This window comes from Rhamphochromis sp. 'chilingali' (assembly GCF_963969265.1).
Source record: "Rhamphochromis sp. 'chilingali' genome assembly, chromosome: 18".
NCBI lineage: Eukaryota > Metazoa > Chordata > Actinopteri > Cichliformes > Cichlidae > Rhamphochromis > Rhamphochromis sp. 'chilingali'.
Window position 1 is genome coordinate 13,541,732 of NC_137945.1, and position 17,687 is coordinate 13,559,418.

General features: G+C 39.3%; 2 protein-coding genes across 2 annotated transcripts; both read left to right on the plus strand.

Moving 5' to 3' along the window:
- Positions 1-3,302: 3,302 nt before the first annotated feature.
- Positions 3,303-10,835, plus strand: LOC308386338 (delta-type opioid receptor-like). Its single transcript, XM_080865805.1, has 4 exons — positions 3,303-3,471; positions 3,828-4,098; positions 7,480-7,832; positions 8,358-10,835. Exons 2-4 carry the CDS (start codon positions 3,851-3,853, stop codon positions 8,885-8,887), a joined length of 1,131 nt encoding a protein of 376 aa, XP_080721931.1. The 5' UTR covers positions 3,303-3,471; positions 3,828-3,850; the 3' UTR covers positions 8,888-10,835.
- A 3,268-nt stretch (positions 10,836-14,103) lies between these two features.
- chmp5b (charged multivesicular body protein 5b) lies at positions 14,104-17,635 on the plus strand. The gene is made up of 8 exons (XM_080865808.1): positions 14,104-14,264; positions 15,659-15,763; positions 15,909-15,955; positions 16,045-16,138; positions 16,222-16,293; positions 16,701-16,809; positions 17,079-17,191; positions 17,301-17,635. Exons 1-8 carry the CDS (start codon positions 14,196-14,198, stop codon positions 17,349-17,351), a joined length of 660 nt encoding a protein of 219 aa, XP_080721934.1. The 5' UTR covers positions 14,104-14,195; the 3' UTR covers positions 17,352-17,635.
- The last annotated feature ends 52 nt before the right edge of the window (positions 17,636-17,687 follow it).

The window sequence follows — 17,687 nt, forward strand, 5'->3', positions numbered from 1 at the left end:
TTGACTTTTATATTATCTTAGTCCTCAAGTTTGCGATAATTAATGAAGCTTGCAGAAGCTCAGTTTCCCGAGGGCCTGGGACATTGCGTAGCTGCGCCGTAGATGACATGCTTAGGATGATTATGATCCATCGTGAAACTTTATATTATGATCACACAAAGCCTCTAATGTTAAAATTTAGCTCTGCATTTCTGATTGTTTAATACTTGAGTCAGTGTAGCCTGGTAATGAGGTTTACTGTTGATCAGCTATAACATTAAAAGCACCGATTGATGCTATTAAGGTAGTTAAATATTGCTTATAATCTGCTTACAAAAGAAGATTTTGCTGGGGAGCCTGGAAATTAACTGGATATTGCTTTGACATGTACCACCCATGTAAATATCACTGTGGACAAAGCACATCCCCCCATGTTGGCAGCACTTCCCCACAGTCATGGTCATTCAGAATGGGACAGCATGCCCCACACCACACCACACCACAAAAATGGCTCATGCCAGAGAAACAAACCAAAAAGCTCAATTCCAAATCCACAAAACTCGATCCTCTTGAGCACAGTAACAAGCCTCAAACACGGAGCCTCTGCTTCTAGCATCTCAGCGCTGACTTTACAGGAAGCTAATTAGCAGGCAGATGTTGCTCATTGAAAACAAGTGGATTAATCGAGCATCACCAAACGTGAGCACCTCAATAAAAGCTGACGTTTTGGCAGTTTACTGGCAAGTTACCAATCTTCCTACGAGTGGACATCCTAGCAAATTTGCCCCAAAGAAAAACTCAAGAGCTACATCTCAGACTCTACAGGCCTCAGTTAGCATGTTAAATGTTAAAGTTCATGACAGTGAAATTAGAAAGTGATTGAAAAATAATGATTTAAAAGTGTTTGCAGGAGAAAGTCTCTTCTCACTAAAAACAACAATGGCAGCATGGCAGAATTGCATCTGAACAAACTACAAGACGTCTGGACAGATGAGACCAAAGTGAAGATGTTTGGCCATAATGTACCAAACACAGCATATCAGCACAAATACTCCAACTGTGGAACATGGTGGTGGACATGTGATAATTTAGGCTTGTTTTGCAGCCAAAGAACCCGGGAAGTCTGCAGTCATTAAGTTGACCGTGAACTCCTCTGTATAACAAAGTATTCCAGTCAAATATGAGGCCACCTGTCCAGCAGTCTGTCTTGGCCTAGACTGAGTTGCAGCAGCAAATCTATAACAGAATGGCTGAAAAAGAAGTAAAATCAAGGAGTTGCAATGGAGCAGTGCAAACCTCAGCCCGAGTGAATAAATCAATAAGATGCTTATTTGCAATAAGTAAAAAAGATGACAGTGAAGCATCTGTTTATGTTTTTATTCTTTAATGTTGGGATTGCATAGACCCACTGCAGTATGTGCAAAAAAGAATAACAAGAAAATAGATTTTTTTTATTATCATGCTTTTGAAAATGACGGTCTTGGTAATTTTTCACTTGAACACAAACTGCAGCAGACAAAAGTGACAAAATTACACTCTGTTCTCCCAGAAAATGACTCGAGAGGTAATTTGTGCAAGCAGATATTACAATCCAGTAAGCACCCTTTAGATGCAAATTCACACTTTCACATACTTAAGGTTGCAAAAATGTGAATCTAATCTAAAAAGCAAAGCAAAGTTAATTCCCCAAATTAACTACAGCAAGTAGATTTGGTGCCTAAACCTGGCTAAACTGTGAAAGTGGTTCCATAATTTTTCTCTTAGCAAATGCACACTATATTATCCCCATGTTAGACCTCGTAGCCAGGTTTTTGTTTTCATTGGAAGGTGAACCATTAAAATGAAATTCATTTAATTATATCCATATTTGACTGTTTATCCACTACCTATTATCCAGTTAATGTTTTTCTAATCTAGCTTGCTGTGCATTAGTCTCGAGCAGTTTTATAGTTCAAACACCTATTATTAACCCATGAGTCATCATTAACTGATAAGCAATGAATAGTATGCTACATAGTCTATTCTGGAATAACAACACTCTGTTAAAAGGGGCTATGATCAACCACACCAACAGATGGGAGGAAATCCCTTTATGTTCAGTGATTTCTCTGATTTTTCTTTAGACAAACAGAAGCAATTTTCTTTCAGTTTAAACTTCGGTTTATTGTATACAAGTTACTGTCATTATCATTCAGTATCCAGTTCATAAAGCAACTCTGAGCAGGTTTTATCTTTTTTTAAAGGATTAAAGAAGAGAGCTGCACAAATCTGCCATTTAACACTCTTCTCTCATCATAGTTATTCTACCAACAGCCTGTAGTGTCAGAAGCCATAGAGCCAAGAGAGCTGTTTTTGGCACTCGCAGTGAAGGAGATCCTTTATAAAAACAGAGCTAAGCACAATGCATCAGACTGAGAGAGGTCTAAAACAACAGTGTACACTACAACTGATGTTTGTTTGTTTTTTAAAACATCTTTAAAAAAACCAAAAATGATCAAAATTAGACTTTGAATCAAGAACATTTGAAATGCTGGGAAGCAAAATGAGATCCAGTGCCAATGGCTTTTCCTTTCACTGAGGGTGAAATGATGGGTCATTCTGGTTGTTTGTTGGAGTGGTCTGAGTGCTGGCTGTGCTGGACCTTGGTCATATATCACCCCCCCTTTTCTGTCCCCGGGTTGTAGCTCCTCTGTCCACCAAAGCAAAAATGGCCCGAAATGCGCAGTGCTGTGTCCAGTTAAAGTGTTTATGACCTCCATCATTGAACACACACACACACACACACACACACACACACACACACACACACACACACACACACACACACACACACACACACACACACACACACACTCCTAAACATCAGCGAGGCTGTATTTGTTGCACTCTCGCCTGAATTCACAACTTAAAAGGAAAAACGTGTTTTCTTTGCCCACGGAGAATTTCCTCGAGCCCCTGTACATCGTTATAGGACCATTTTTTAATAAACTGCAACATAGATGCAATTTTAATCTCGTCTAAACCTTTTCAGTGCTTCTAATGCACAAATCTTACTTCATTATGCTCAACAGTTTTTACTCGGCTGTGACATGGTGATTGTGGGAAGCTGTGCGCTTGCCTGCAGGTTATTGTCATCGCTCTGTCATCTCATATTTTGGGTGAATGTTGTGTGTGTGTGTGTGTGTGTGTGTGTGTGTGTGTGTGTGTGTGTGTGTGTGTGTGTGTGTGTGTGTGTGTGTGTGTGTGTGTGTGTGTGTGTGGTGGGTCTAGCCTGATTGCGCGCCACTTCTCCATCAGTGCGTGTGCACGAGGGTCCGCAAAGCTGCCGCTGCTCCTCTCCGGGCGCGCAGTACCATCCCCAAACTTTGATGAGCCGTAACCTTCACCAGGGCAACAAACAAGCCGGGCTGAATTATACCTGCGAGGATATATTAAAAATAAAAACAGCGTCGTCTCTTTCTCCCCCCCTCTCTCTTTTTCTGAGTGATTAAGGTGAGTAAACTGCAAGCTTCACATTACAGTGCGCGTTTTCCCCTCAACGATTCGCAGCACAGCGCGTATTTTACCGGACGTGTTTTGCCAGATCTGCGCGCGTCTCCACAACCAAAGTGAAGTTTGTGTAGGTGTGATGTTTTTGCATTAATTAATTGATCGTGCAAACTTTTTTCCTTTTTATAACTGAGTAAAGATGTTCTAGATGCTTTTTTTGCAGCTCAGTTGCTCCGATATCACCATATCTTTTTTTTTTTTTTTGCCTGCCGTATGTTACATCTCTGAATTCAACACGCAGAATTTATCAGTAACTCGATTTTAAAAGTCTTAACCAGAAAGGATTTTTTTCCTCCAAGCCCAACAACAAACAGGTGTCAAAATGGAAAGCACTCCGATTGAAATTTACAAAGAAGACACCAAGTGCCTCTCCTCGCTGCTGGAAGACTGTCCGGCGAATTCAACTGCTTGGGTATCCGGATACTCTGACAGCCGCAATGTGACCCACGATGATGATAGCTGGGAGCAGGAGAGCATGTCTCCCATCATCCCCATCATCACCGCAGTGTACTCCGTGGTGTTTGTGGTCGGCTTGTTGGGCAACTGCCTCGTTATGTATGTGATTATTAGGTAAGGATTTTTCTCCCCACTTTGTATAACATCATAAAGTGTGTGAATGTGTGTGTGAATGGGTGGATGACTGAATGTGTAAAGCGCTTTGGGGTCCTTAGGGACTAGTAAAGCGCTATACAAATACAGGCCATTTACCATTTACCATAAAGTATAAATAATAAATCCGCATGTGTGCCAGAAATCACTTCTCTGTTTCTATGGAGAAAAGAAAAGAGAAAAGATGCTATTGTGTCTTTTTTTTTTTTTTTTTAAGAAATCAAGATCCAGCCAGAGGAATGTTTTTCTTCTCTGCCTTTGCAAATGTTATTGCTTGGGAATAAGAGCACCCAGACTTGGGCTTACACAGTGACCTCCAGGCCATCTGGTGTTAGTCACAGTTCTTGTTTTTGCCTGCATTTTGTTTTTGGATGCGCTTCAGAGACACTGAAAAAAAGGTGTGATGCTCTAAGCTCATGAAAGAATTGACAAAATGGGCATTTAAAATGGTATGAGACAGCATCCAGATAGAGAACGATCTTTTTTAAACCCCCAAGTCTCAAAAAAGAAAACAAGACGTCATTTTGGCAAAGAAAGGGAATGTCGTCATTTCTAACCTGACATTAAATGTTCAAAAGCTTGGTGACAGGGAGCTAATTCTACCTCCTCCAGAAAATGAAACATGCCAACTTTATGAATGGCAACTCTCCAGCAAGACCTCCCAGATATATAATGGGTTTCTATACATTTCTCATCAAGTCTGGCCTGGCAGGCATAAAATTAATTACGTCTGAAACCAGTGGTGCTTTGTCAACCCAATAACATGCTTACACCTCATTGGGCTTTATTTATGGTCTGTGTGAGCAACAAATCTTATCTGATGTAACGTGAACTGCTGCAGTGCCATCCAGAATGCTTCAATTCCTCGACAACAATTACCTCAAATCAGGTTGATGGCTTCGCCTGTCTGCAGGAGTCAGCTTTTTCACGTCACTTTACAGACAAGAGCGTACATTTTACTGTTTCTCCACAGAGAACAGCTGAAGGAAGAAGATGCTTAATGCTGATTTATTGGGAAGAAATATATGCAATTATTCAAATGTAATAAAGTCCATTTGGGTCACAAAATAGATGTTTTAGGCCGCTTGTCTGATTTTCAGACATGTCATGTTTTATATAGCCAAACTGCCCGTTTTACCATCTTTCGCTTTTAGGTGTGCTCTTATTCCTTATGTCAGATTCAACAATCTGACATAAGCTCCTCAGAGATTTTGGTCTATTTTGCCATGATAGCGTCACACAGTTACTGCAGATTTTTCAGCTGCACATCCATGATGTGAATCTGCCATTCCACCCCCTGGCCTCTAAATGGCCATTTGAGTACAGTGAACTCATTGTCATGTTCAGGAAACCAGTATGAGATGATTTGAACTTTGTGCATTATCCTGCTGGAAGAAGCCATCAGGAGACGGCTACATTTTGGTCGTAAAGGGACGGTCAGCAACAATACTCAGGTAGGCTGCAGTGCTCAGAGGAGTTCAAAGGGGGACAAGAAAATATGTCCTACATCATTATACATCACCAGCCTGATCAGCTGATACAAGGCAAGGTGGATAAGGGTTTTCATGTTCTGACCCTACCATGCAAAAGTCGGAGAAGCAGTAACACTTACTCATCAAACCAGGCAAGGTTTTTCCAATCTATTTTTCACTTTTGATGAGTCTATGTGAAATGTAGCCTCAGTTTCCTGTTCTTATCTGACAGAAGTAGCAGCCGTTGTGGTCTTCTGCTGCTGTAGCCCATTTGCCTCAAGGTTTGATATGTTATCCATTCAAAGACACTCTTCTGCATACTTTGGTCGCAACAAGTGGATACTTGAATTACTGTTACTCACCTGTCAGTTTGAAAAAGTCAGGGTATTCTGCTCTGGCTTCTTGTATCAACAAGATATTTTCAATCAGTGAACTGCTGATTTGGATAGTTTCTCTTTTTGGTAAATCCTATACTGGTTGTCCTTTGTAGATCAGCAGTTTCTGAAATACTCAGACTACCCCATCTGACACAAAAATGGGACTTAAATCACATTTTTCTCCAGTCTTATTCTCAGATTGAACTAGATCCACTACAATGTCTAGATCCGCTGAGTTGCTGCCATATGATTGGCTGATTAGATATTTGGTATACAACTGCACTTGAACACGTTACATACTGAAGTAAAGCCACTGAATGTATTTACAACTCCCAGTGAATATAACGTCGCTTATTCTCTGCTATATGTGTATAAAAAACACAATAGCTGCTTGCTAACACATTAATCCACATATCAAAGTCAGTGCCTGCTGAACTAAACCCAAGTGGCTAAAAGTAAACTTGAAAAAAACTTTGATATCATGACAAATAAATTTCTCTTTTGCTCAGAGGACTGAGCTTTATCTATGAATATAAAGCTGAAGCTAGCAGCTAGTTAGCTTGAAATTTAATTTACTGCTTCTACATTTTGGGTTAATCACACCATAAATAAAAGACATGCAGTGTGTTCAATAGTGAACTTCTGGTAGACTGAACTTCTTTTTTCTGGTCACAACTATTTTCTTGGGTTTTTTGTCTTCATGATTAGCTAAAGTAACTTGTTGCTAATAGGTTCCTTAAATTAAAAAGTACATTGTTTAAGCAACTCGATGATATCTGGTTTCAGAGGGCTGTATTATAAAGAAATATTGTTTTACCTGTCTCTTTTTCTGGATTACTGCTTGTGAATAGTAGACCATTTATAAGTAATTGAATTACTTTAGCCCACTATATTGTGGTATATAATACCAGCAACTCTGCAAATTGTGCAAAATAACGTCTATTTTCAGGTTGATCTCAAATGGGGGGAGTTCACATTAATTTTTCCAGTTGGAAACAAATTTTTCTGATTACTCCAACATGACACGAATGCAGTTTATTCTAACCAAAGTTTGCTTGTGAAACACTGACGCTCTTTATGATAATTTTGCTGTAATCTTGAACAGAAGTTCATTCTTTTAGGTGAATCTTCTAGGTTCTTGCAGATCATACTATAGCAAGTAAATATCAACTTTTTAAAATTTCTACCCAAACCCCAAAATTCTGCATGTATTTTGCATTGGTGCTACCACAAGTAAAAATCTGTAAATACACAATTGTATAAAGCTCATTGGATATGGTTTCAATCCAGCACCACTTTACATATAACAATGAAGTGTGAGCCTGAAAGATTGCATTACAAATTCAAGAAAGCACTGTGGACTAATGGACAATGTTTAATTCACAAAGAGCCCAGAACAAAGGTCTTCCACTGAGTCGCGAAGCAATAACGGCTGCCGAGACAGTGCCGTATCTCTCCTCACAGGACAACTTTGTGTTGTGCATATTTAACAGGTACACGAAGATGAAGACGGCCACCAATATTTATATTTTCAACCTGGCACTCGCCGACGCCCTCGTCACCACCACGATGCCATTCCAGAGCACTGACTACCTTCTGAATACGTGGCCCTTCGGCGAGGTGGTATGCAAGGTCTTCATCTCCATCGACTACTACAACATGTTCACAAGTATCTTCACCCTCACCATGATGAGTGTGGACCGCTACGTGGCCGTGTGCCACCCCGTGAAAGCCCTGGATTTCCGCACTCCCCTCAAGGCCAAGATGATAAACGTGTGCATCTGGATCTTGTCCTCGGCTGCAGGGATACCGGCTTTTGTGCTGGGCGGTACTCAGACGAATAGCGGTGAGGAAGTCTTTCCCCGATGTCTAACAAAAAGTTTAAGAGTCTCTGTCCACTTTCTATGCATAGCAAATACTCTCCAAGCATGTACTAATAAAATGTTAAGAACAGAAATATATTCAATATATCAAATCCATCCGTCACTGAAGAGTTTTTCATTAGCTACAAATTGAGCACATCCTTCCTGAATATAGATGACGTAAGAAATAAAAAAGCGTTTAGAGCAAAATGTTCCCTTGTTGAGTGCAGATTAGCTATTCTACAGCAACTTGCTAAATTGATTGCAGAAAATTGTGAAGTGGAATTTCATTTATCATAAAGTGCACTTCAAAAATAGACTCAAAACCTTTTTGTTCATACTTGGCAGCTGTGTGTGAATGCCTTTTTTTAAGTTTTCACTGACTTAAGACATAATCAAACCTACAGGTTTTTCTGTTTTTATTTTCAGTGTTAATTACATTGAGTTTCATAAAACATGTCATATAAATAAAATTGCCACTTTATTTTCTCTCCACTGTTCTTCCACAGACATAACAGAGTGCGCGCTGCAGTTCCCCGATCCCTACGCAAAGTGGGACACACTGATGAAGATTTTAGTGTTTGTCTTTGCCTTCGTCGTGCCTGTGCTCATTATCACCGTGTGCTACTCCCTCATGGTCCTGAGGCTGAAGAGCGTCCGAATGTTGTCCGGCTCGAGGGAGAAGGATCGCAACTTGCGCCGGATCACGCGGTTGGTGGTGGTCGTGGTGGCCGTGTTTGTGGTCTGCTGGACGCCCATTCACATCTTCATCCTGGTCAAAGCTCTCGTCACCGTGCCGGAAACCACCGCCATCATGGCCGCCTACTTCTTCTGCGTGGCTCTGGGTTACACCAACAGCAGCCTCAATCCTGTCCTCTACGCCTTTCTGGATGAGAACTTCAAACGCTGCTTCAAAGACTTCTGCCTGTCAGCCAGACTGAAGGGGGAGAAGGTGTCAGGGAGCAAAAAGGCCCCCAGCACTGTGCGAGAGGCCGCTGTTCCCCTGGAGAACCCAGATGGGACTGGTAAGCCGACATGACTAGCAGTGGAACTGTCTTCAATCTCCCACACTGGAAAAGAAGACTCACAATACCTGGGCTTAACCCACATCACAACAGCAATGTAGACTGGGTTTTGGATTCACTTCATTTTCATTATCACCCAGGGTATAATCATCGATGTGGTTGTCCATAAATCCAAATCAATCCATCCTAGTGTCCTCTGACTTCTGACACTTTCCTTCACAGCAGCCTGTGATTGTAGGTCGAGACAAAGATTGTGCATTTATGGTTTAACCTGGCAGGTGGATGTAAACCAAACACTGTTTCTGTTTAAGTAGGTCAAAGAAGAAAGTGCTGCTTATAATTAATATGGATTACTGTTGATGGAGGTCCAACAATTAGTTGATTAACCAATTATTGCATGAATCCCCATTTATTTTGATGACTAAGTAATTATTCAGGGAGGGGGTTTTTTTTAGGAAAAATTAAACATTCGCACCATCCAGCATCCTAAATAAGATTTTGATTTCATACGTGACAGTTAATTAAACATTTTTAAAACAAATTTATGATCGCTTACTGTTTTAATGATGATTTATTTAGCCATAAGTTTAATTTAGACTGCCAACCTTCCCAGGGTGTACTGACAGCTGAGATACGTTACATCACCTCTACAACCCTGAATTGAATAAGTAGGAGATGGATAGATGGGTATTGAGCTTACTGGCAAAATAATCAGCAGATTAGCATTTCATAAAATCATCATTACACAATATTGCACACACGGTCATGAGATAATTATGTGAAGATATCTTAGGAGAACTGATGATTATTTAAAGGGTAAACGAGCAGGAGACTGATTAAAATCACTTGGCCCATGTCAAGTTTCATCAGTTTTGATTCATTTGTCTCTCAAATGCTGTTTATTCCCAAAATTTCCTCCTATCATTTTTCATTTGCCAAATGTGCCTTTACAAGTCCAGGAAAAAATGTTTGTGGCGGCAGAAAAATGACTTCAGGAATGATTACTAGATAGGGGTCAAACAGCACTTCATATTATAATGTTTGCTATTTTTATTCAATGCATTTGACATGCCGGTGATATTTGCATGAATCGCTGACAGCAGACATGTGCCAAAAACATTTTCACATCTGTGCAGAGCCTGAATGGTGCTGATTGACCACAGTGTGAGAGCACTCACTGACTCGTGTTGGACTTTGAAGTTGTGTAAGAGTCAAAGAAAAAAACAAAAAGCAACATTCAGCTGCATCAAAGCAAGTTAATCAATGAGAGAATGTGGAGGGAAGATCCTGGACTTGAATGTGCATTTAAAATTTGACAGAGGGCTCTCTATCAGCTTTGACCCTGGCTTTGTGTCCAGACTGATAAGTTGTTAACTTTATGGTATATAACTAATAATGATATGTGCTTTGTATATGGCTTTTACCAGAGGTGTGGACTCGAGTCACATGACTTGGACTCGAGTCAGACTCGAGTCATTAATTTTATGACTTTAGACTTGACTTGAAAAAATGTTCTAAGACTTGTGACTTGACTTGGACTTTTACACCAATGACTTGGGACTTGAATTGGACTTGAACCGGTTTACTTGAAAAGACTTGATATTTTACCCCAAATATAAAATTTAACATGCATATTATATAGAGATTGAAAATGTGACGTCATTCACGGGTAGAACCGCAAAGGATTCTGGGAACTCGTGGCAAGCGGTACTAGCGCACGCAGGCTTTCAATTAAAATCAGTTATACAGCGATAAAAAGAAACACAAAAATGTCAAGAAGCCGTTGTATTATTAACTGCAATAGCCGGTCGCATGACAGCCACGGGAAGCCGACGGGTAAAGAGATCGGTTGTTATCGGATTACCTCGTTGAAGAGAAATTGTTCAAGCCATGTTTCCGAAGTAACAAAGAGGCGACTGGATTGCAGCCATTCAAAGACCAATTATAATGTCCCAGAACCCTCCAGCTCACAGGTTAGTCTGCTCCAAGCATTTACACGAAGGTCAGTGTTTTTTAGTAGTTAATACGTCATTTTCATAACATAATTGGTGATATAGGTTACAAGCAAGTCTGGCGCTGAACAGAAATGGTCGCGCTATGCTCCTTTATTTATTGTGCATAAATAGTGAATTGTCCTGACACAATATTGCGTTTCTCCTCTGTTATTATGGTACATTGACAAAAACATATACTTTTATTCACAGGATAAAACAGGTTTTTTGTATCACTAATTGCCCAGTACGATTACAGCATACAATATTGTTGTCACTGCTACATTTCTGTGATGGGTACCAGAAATTATTTCCACTACTAATTAATTACCGTTGAGCTCAAAGGTCCTATTAATAAACGGTTAACGAATGTGTATTTATGAAGACGATTTGTGAGACTGGTAAACTTATGATACGTACGATGGTCTTTCGTTCTACACGGTACATTTCAAGGTCCTGCACCCATCCGTCGGTAAACTGTACCTGGGCTTGTTGCAGTGACCGGAAGTTACTAAACTTCATGAGTGTATGCACTCACTCCAAGAACCGTATGATTATAAATATGCATATAAATATGCTAAGATGAGATAGCTGACTTCATCTAACTAGCAAATGTTGTCCAGGCTACGTTGGTGATACAGTTTTTTTTAATGTGTATGATATTTTTGTCATGCGATTTTAAAGCTGGTCCTACAACCGCATCCAAGAATAACATGCAGCTTATCTCAGAACTGTCGGTGAAAATTATTCTTGGAGCTAGGTTTAATTGAGCTGCATTTTAAAGAGGTGCAATTTCACAATTTGTGTATATTTTCTAAGTTCACTATTTTGTCATGTGTTGAGAAAAACACAGATTTTAAAATTACATGGTCTAATATTTACATTTAGCATATAACTGCAACATGCTTTTTTCATATTTTTTTTAAAGATTCGAAAGGACTTGAAATTCAAAGTTTCAGACTTGTGACTTTACTCGGACTTTTACACCAGTGACTTGAGACTCGACTCTGACTTGCCTGACATTACTTGAGACTTGACTTGAGACTTGAGGATAAAGACTTGAGACTTACTTGAGACTTGCAAAACAATGACTTGGTCCCACCTCTGGCTTTTACCATGATACACATACTGTAGTCCTGCTGAACTGTCATACTGTTATTGTTGTGCAGTCTGATAAGCCGATTAGCTCTTTCAACAAGTAAAAATACAGAATATTCTAACAACTGTACAGTATCTCAGTCTCTATACAAAGACTTATTTTGTATAGACTACAAAATGAAAATCTTTGCACAGACTTTATGAAAATATACTGTATTTGTAGCATGTTAATCATCACTGCTATGATAGTAAAGGCAACATCAGCAGCCATAAGCTTCATGGACTGTGCTGTTATTTTGAATGTACTGCAAATACTACATGAAAGTCATCTATCTCATTTAAAAAAAAAGCATCTTTAGCTAATACTTGTTGATAAATCTCTTGCTGACACATGTATATGGACATAAAAATAGATAAAGCACAGATGTTCTAAAAATAAGAGACGTTATTCTAAGAATCAACACTGTGATCGAGGCATCGTTGTAGTTTTTATTTATTTCTTTTTCATCTCTGTGCTCACAGTTTAATGCTGTACATTGGCTTCTCCTGCCGTCATTCGAGCAGGACGTGTACTGATCGATTAAAACTTGTCTGTGAAGAGCTTAATAAAACAAGTTTAACAAATACACAATGATTCTTTCCTTGGAGTGTGACAAGCTCGGGGATAGCGGATACTCATTGTTTGTTTGTTTTAAGGAAAACAAATCTCTCTCCTTTTTGGTGACTTGTTTTAATAGATTTTGAAGCCTTGAAGAGATTCTTATTGGAGGCAGTGACTCTGCAGACTTCTACAGTTTAAGAGTTTTTTACTGTAAGCCATCAGCTCCCCCCAGAGGGAAGAGGATGCAATGTGGGGTCTTTGTTTTGTTTTTTATTTTAAAGAAACTGCAATGATTAATAGCTGCATTCACATAACTTGGCATAAACAGAAGCTTCTGTATAGCAGTCCATATTAGTGTTCACATACTGGATCTCAATTGTGCCACCTCTGCAAGACTACGGGATAAGAAGATACATCAGGTGATGATTGATGATTTCTCCCACATTACAAGCTTCTGTCTCAGACTTCTTTTATTATGTTCATTATAATACATCCACAAGACCTCCAGATCATTTGATCATTATTCACCCATTAATGCACCTGATACAAAATCGTAATCGTTTATTATTATTATTAGTATTAGTAACCTCATTTTTGATTTGTTCATATTTCAACATTACTAAATTGATTTGACTTATCATGGCAGTGTATGAATTACTGTAGGCAAATTCCAGCACTTAGTGTTTTTGGACTATTTCTGTATGTGTAGAAATAAGCCATAAGAAGAACAGACAGACTAGATTCATGTAGGTTCATGTTCTAAGTTCAGGTCAAAGGAATTTTATTTACATACAGAGTACCGAGTCTGTAGTCTGTAGTCTGATACTGAAAATATGCGTCATTTTGCTTTAAACAATCCATATGAAATTTCTGTTTGTTTGGATAAGGACAAACTCTTCTAAACTTTTTATCAGTGAAGTAAAACAAGGAAACATTCAGGTTCTGAGCCACTAACACTTTTTTCCTAATTTACATGTTCTGTTGTATTCTCCTTCATAAATGACTTGTCTTTTGAAAAGGGCTCTACAAATAATAAGTGCTTTTATGGAAAAAGCAGATGGCTTTTAACAGCATGTTTGTTTGAAGGCAGCAAGCATAACGAAAATAAAAGAAAATGAACTAAACAGGCTGGCGAGGCTATGTCTACAAAGATGTACCTAATTTTAATATTATCAGAGTGTGTGGGCGGAGTGGGGGGCATAAAGCTTTTAGTTACAAGCTGCGGTGTGGATAACTGGAATACTTGAGCTTACTAATAGACATAATATATGAAATGATAGAATATTTCATATATATCATATCAAGTTAATTTAGGACCCCGAATTTTGTACAAATTTTGTATAGTTGTGTTTAATTTTTAGAATTAGTGCTATCTAAACGGCAAAAAGAGAGAGAAAAAGAATTAGTTGAAGAACTTAATTGCGCCATATAAAGACGAGGCAGGCCAATAATCAAGCACACATACAACAGCACAACAGTAATCTGAGGAGGGCGTGGCCGGGTGAGTCAAGCCCATGTGACTCCCCTTACGTCATGGGAAGGGCTTTTCCGGGTGTTTAGTTGGACACTGAACTCTTGACAGACAAACAAACGTAGCTCTTCTTTTACACTTTTCACCTTATTTTTGCCGAAATGAATCGCATATTTGGCAAAGGAAAAGCTAAAGGTCCGCCACCGAACCTGACGGACTGCATCGGAAGCGTAAGTATGAGGCGGAAATAACTTTTCGGAAGGATCTTTAAACGAAGTAAACAAAGACAGTTAGCTAAGTGTTAGCCAAGTTTCTGGGGACCAAACAGGCCACGGGTTCACATATTTAATTGGAGATATAATTTTCGGAAATATACATTATTTTCTAGATTAATCGTATGTTATTTTTTTTATGTTTTTAATGTCTCGTAGACTTAAAACCTAACGCCTTGAGTTGACAGTGTCAGTTGGTAAATAAGGTTCTCAAAGAAAACAATCAGTTCTCAGTGTGGGTAATGGGTCATCATTGTGTAACGTTGGGCAGGAATTTGAGCCATTTGACTGTGATTGAGCTCAAACCATGTTGTTCTCCGAGTAAAACAAAGAGAATAAGCAGACATGAACCAGTTAAACTGGTTGTCAGACTGCAGATGAAGGACGTGTTTAACGATGATGAGTTTTAGCGCCCACCGCAGAAAAATTACCACGGCTGTGATAGAAAAATATTTTGTTTTTAATTTACTGTAGCATAAAATACATTTACAGTGTCCACCAAATGGCCTGAAATAACAGGAAAATGCTTAGTTTCTGATAAGATGAGATAAAATAGATCCCAAGGGAAATCCCTGTGCCTTTTTAGATGCTGGGTACAATGAGAAAAAGCATTCTCACACAAAAAAAAATTATGATCAACTACTGAACGGCTGCTGGAAAGATAAGACACAGGTGAGAACAACAGCAAAATGTCTACAGGACAGTATAAATGTCAGTATGATTAGTAAATAGGCAGAAAGTGGTGTTTTAAATAATATTTTTAATGCTATAGGGAATTGTAGCATGTGACAATGGAGAACTACAAATGATACTGTATTAATAATAATAATAATTGTCCCATCTGGTAAAGAGTCGATGGGTTAGGAAGTGTTGCTGTGCATGTGTATATTTTTCATGCATCACATGAGGGAGGAGTTGTACTGTCTAATAGCCACAGGTAGAAAGGAACTTCCTGTAGTCCTCAGGCCTGCACCTTGTGGCAGTGAGTCATTTGACTCGTGTGCTGTGGTGACTAATCAAGAGGGTCATGCTTGGATGGATTGTCCAAGATGCTGAGGAGTTGAACCAGCCTTCTCGATCAATTTGTTCAATCTGTTGCCATCAACTGCCTTCACCCAGCTGCCCCAGCACACTGTCGCATACAAGACCACTATTGCAACCACGGAGGTATAAAACATAGGCAGCATAGTCTGTAGATGCCCTTCAACATCTGTAGGACCATTTAGTGGCCTATTCTGAACCAGGAAAAACCCTGAATTCATTACTGTGTTCTTCTTTAAAAAGAGCTCCAATAATAATATGGTCCTACTGTCAAAGATCAACTAAAATTGATGTCATGTTTCTACTTTCAGGTGGATTCTCGGGCGGAGTCCATTGATAAGAAAATCGCCAGACTAGATGCTGAACTTGTGAAGTACAAAGATCAGATGAAAAAGATGAGAGATGGGCCTTCAAAGGTGAGTCTTGTTGTCCGGTTGTACTGTAAGACAAAGAGGCTGATGTCTCTTAAAAACTTTCAAGATCAAAATAAACCTCTCTAAAATAATTCCTACAGTTTGTGAGGGGGTTTTCCACAAGTTTGTCCTTTTTCTCCCCCACTAGAACATGGTCAAGCAAAAGGCAATGAGAGTGCTAAAGCAGAAGAGAATGTGAGTACTTTTACTTCCTAAAGAAAGGGTAAGTTATTTAAGCTGCTGCCTTGATTGCTCTCATAACTTTATTTCTTCACGGCTCCAAGGTATGAAGGCCAGAGAGACAATCTTATGCAGCAGTCGTTCAACATGGAGCAAACAAACTACGCGATCCAAAACCTGAAAGACACTAAAACTACAGTAAGAGAACAGGAACTGGACCAGATCTTAGTTACAGAAGAAAATACTTTGTGTGCTAACATGTTTTGTTTTTTTTCTTTTAGGTTGATGCCATGAAAGTTGGCCTCAAAGACATGAAGAAGGCTTACAAGAATGTGAAGATTGATAAAATTGAGGTATGCTTTCAGGTTATTTTAACAGCAGTTAATGTAGCTACTTGGCTGTTAGTTAATAATTAACTAATTAATTATTATTATTGAAATTCAGTTACCAGTCTTAGGTGCTAACTCTTTAACCCTTGAAGGTTTGCTGATAGAACAAAACGAGTCGCTGTGCATCACAAATTAGTGAGGGTGGTCTCTGCCTGTGCAGCTACATCCAGATAAACCCAGAAACTATTGTATTGGTTGTCAAATACACATGTTAGATAAGTCCTGTAAAGGAAAGATCCTTAATGGTGATTGGCCAGCAGGGATTAATAACAGCCCAGATTAAATATGAGCAGAGTGTGCAGGTTATCAAATTACCAAAGATGCTGCTGACACAAATGTAATGCTTCAAACTTTTTTTTTTAAATATTCAGGATCTCCAAGACCAGCTGGAGGACATGATGGAGGATGCCAACGAGATCCAGGAAGCGATGAGCAGGAGCTATGGCACACCTGACATCGACGAGGACGACTTGGAAGCAGGTCAGGAAAACACAAATATGCCTGGATTTCACATATACAGCATTAAAAAAGAAAACATTACAGTGTACAAAGCTGCAGCAGTTCTGGTCAAGACTTATCTTTGCAGCATATGTGACCAGTGTGTGGATTTCATAAAAAAGGCTTCTAGTTTTTCCACTGACATCCCTGTGCACACACAGGACTTTTTTAAGGATTCACGTGTGTAGACAGTTTAAACACAGATCTAAAGTGATAGAGCTCCTGATCTTTAAATGCTGTTCTGTCCACAGAGCTGGACGCTCTGGGAGACGAGCTGCTGATGGATGACGACAGCTCCTACCTCGATGAGGCCTCATCTGCTCCTTCCATCCCAGAGGGCCTGCCCGGCGACAAGTCAAACAGGGTACTGATCACAAGATTTTTACAGTTTCCTGTGAAATTTCTATTTAGTTTATAGCTTCTTGGTTTGTTATGCTTTCATTATTCATGGGAATTCCTTCTTTTTCTTTCAGGATGGTGTCCTGGTAGACGAGTTTGGCCTTCCTCAGATCCCAGCTTCGTAAAGGAAAATACATCATCCTAGTTTTACATGTATCATAGCCCTTTTTTTCTATTTATCCAACTGACACTCCTGGCCGAAAAAGGCAGCAATAAAAACCAAAGCATCTTGTGTCCAATGAATGGTAGAAACTGTAAGGTAAAAATCGGGCGTCTTTAATTCAAGGTTGTGCTTATGACTCTTTATAACTAAGCTTGTGATTGCTGGAATTAGGTTTCTATTATCTTTGTACAGTTTTTGCGGCACCCTGTTGCAAAAAACAAAATAAATTATATTTTTCAAACAATACTCATCCTTGTGTGATATAGAAATCATTCCATCAAGTCATTTTTTTGTACAA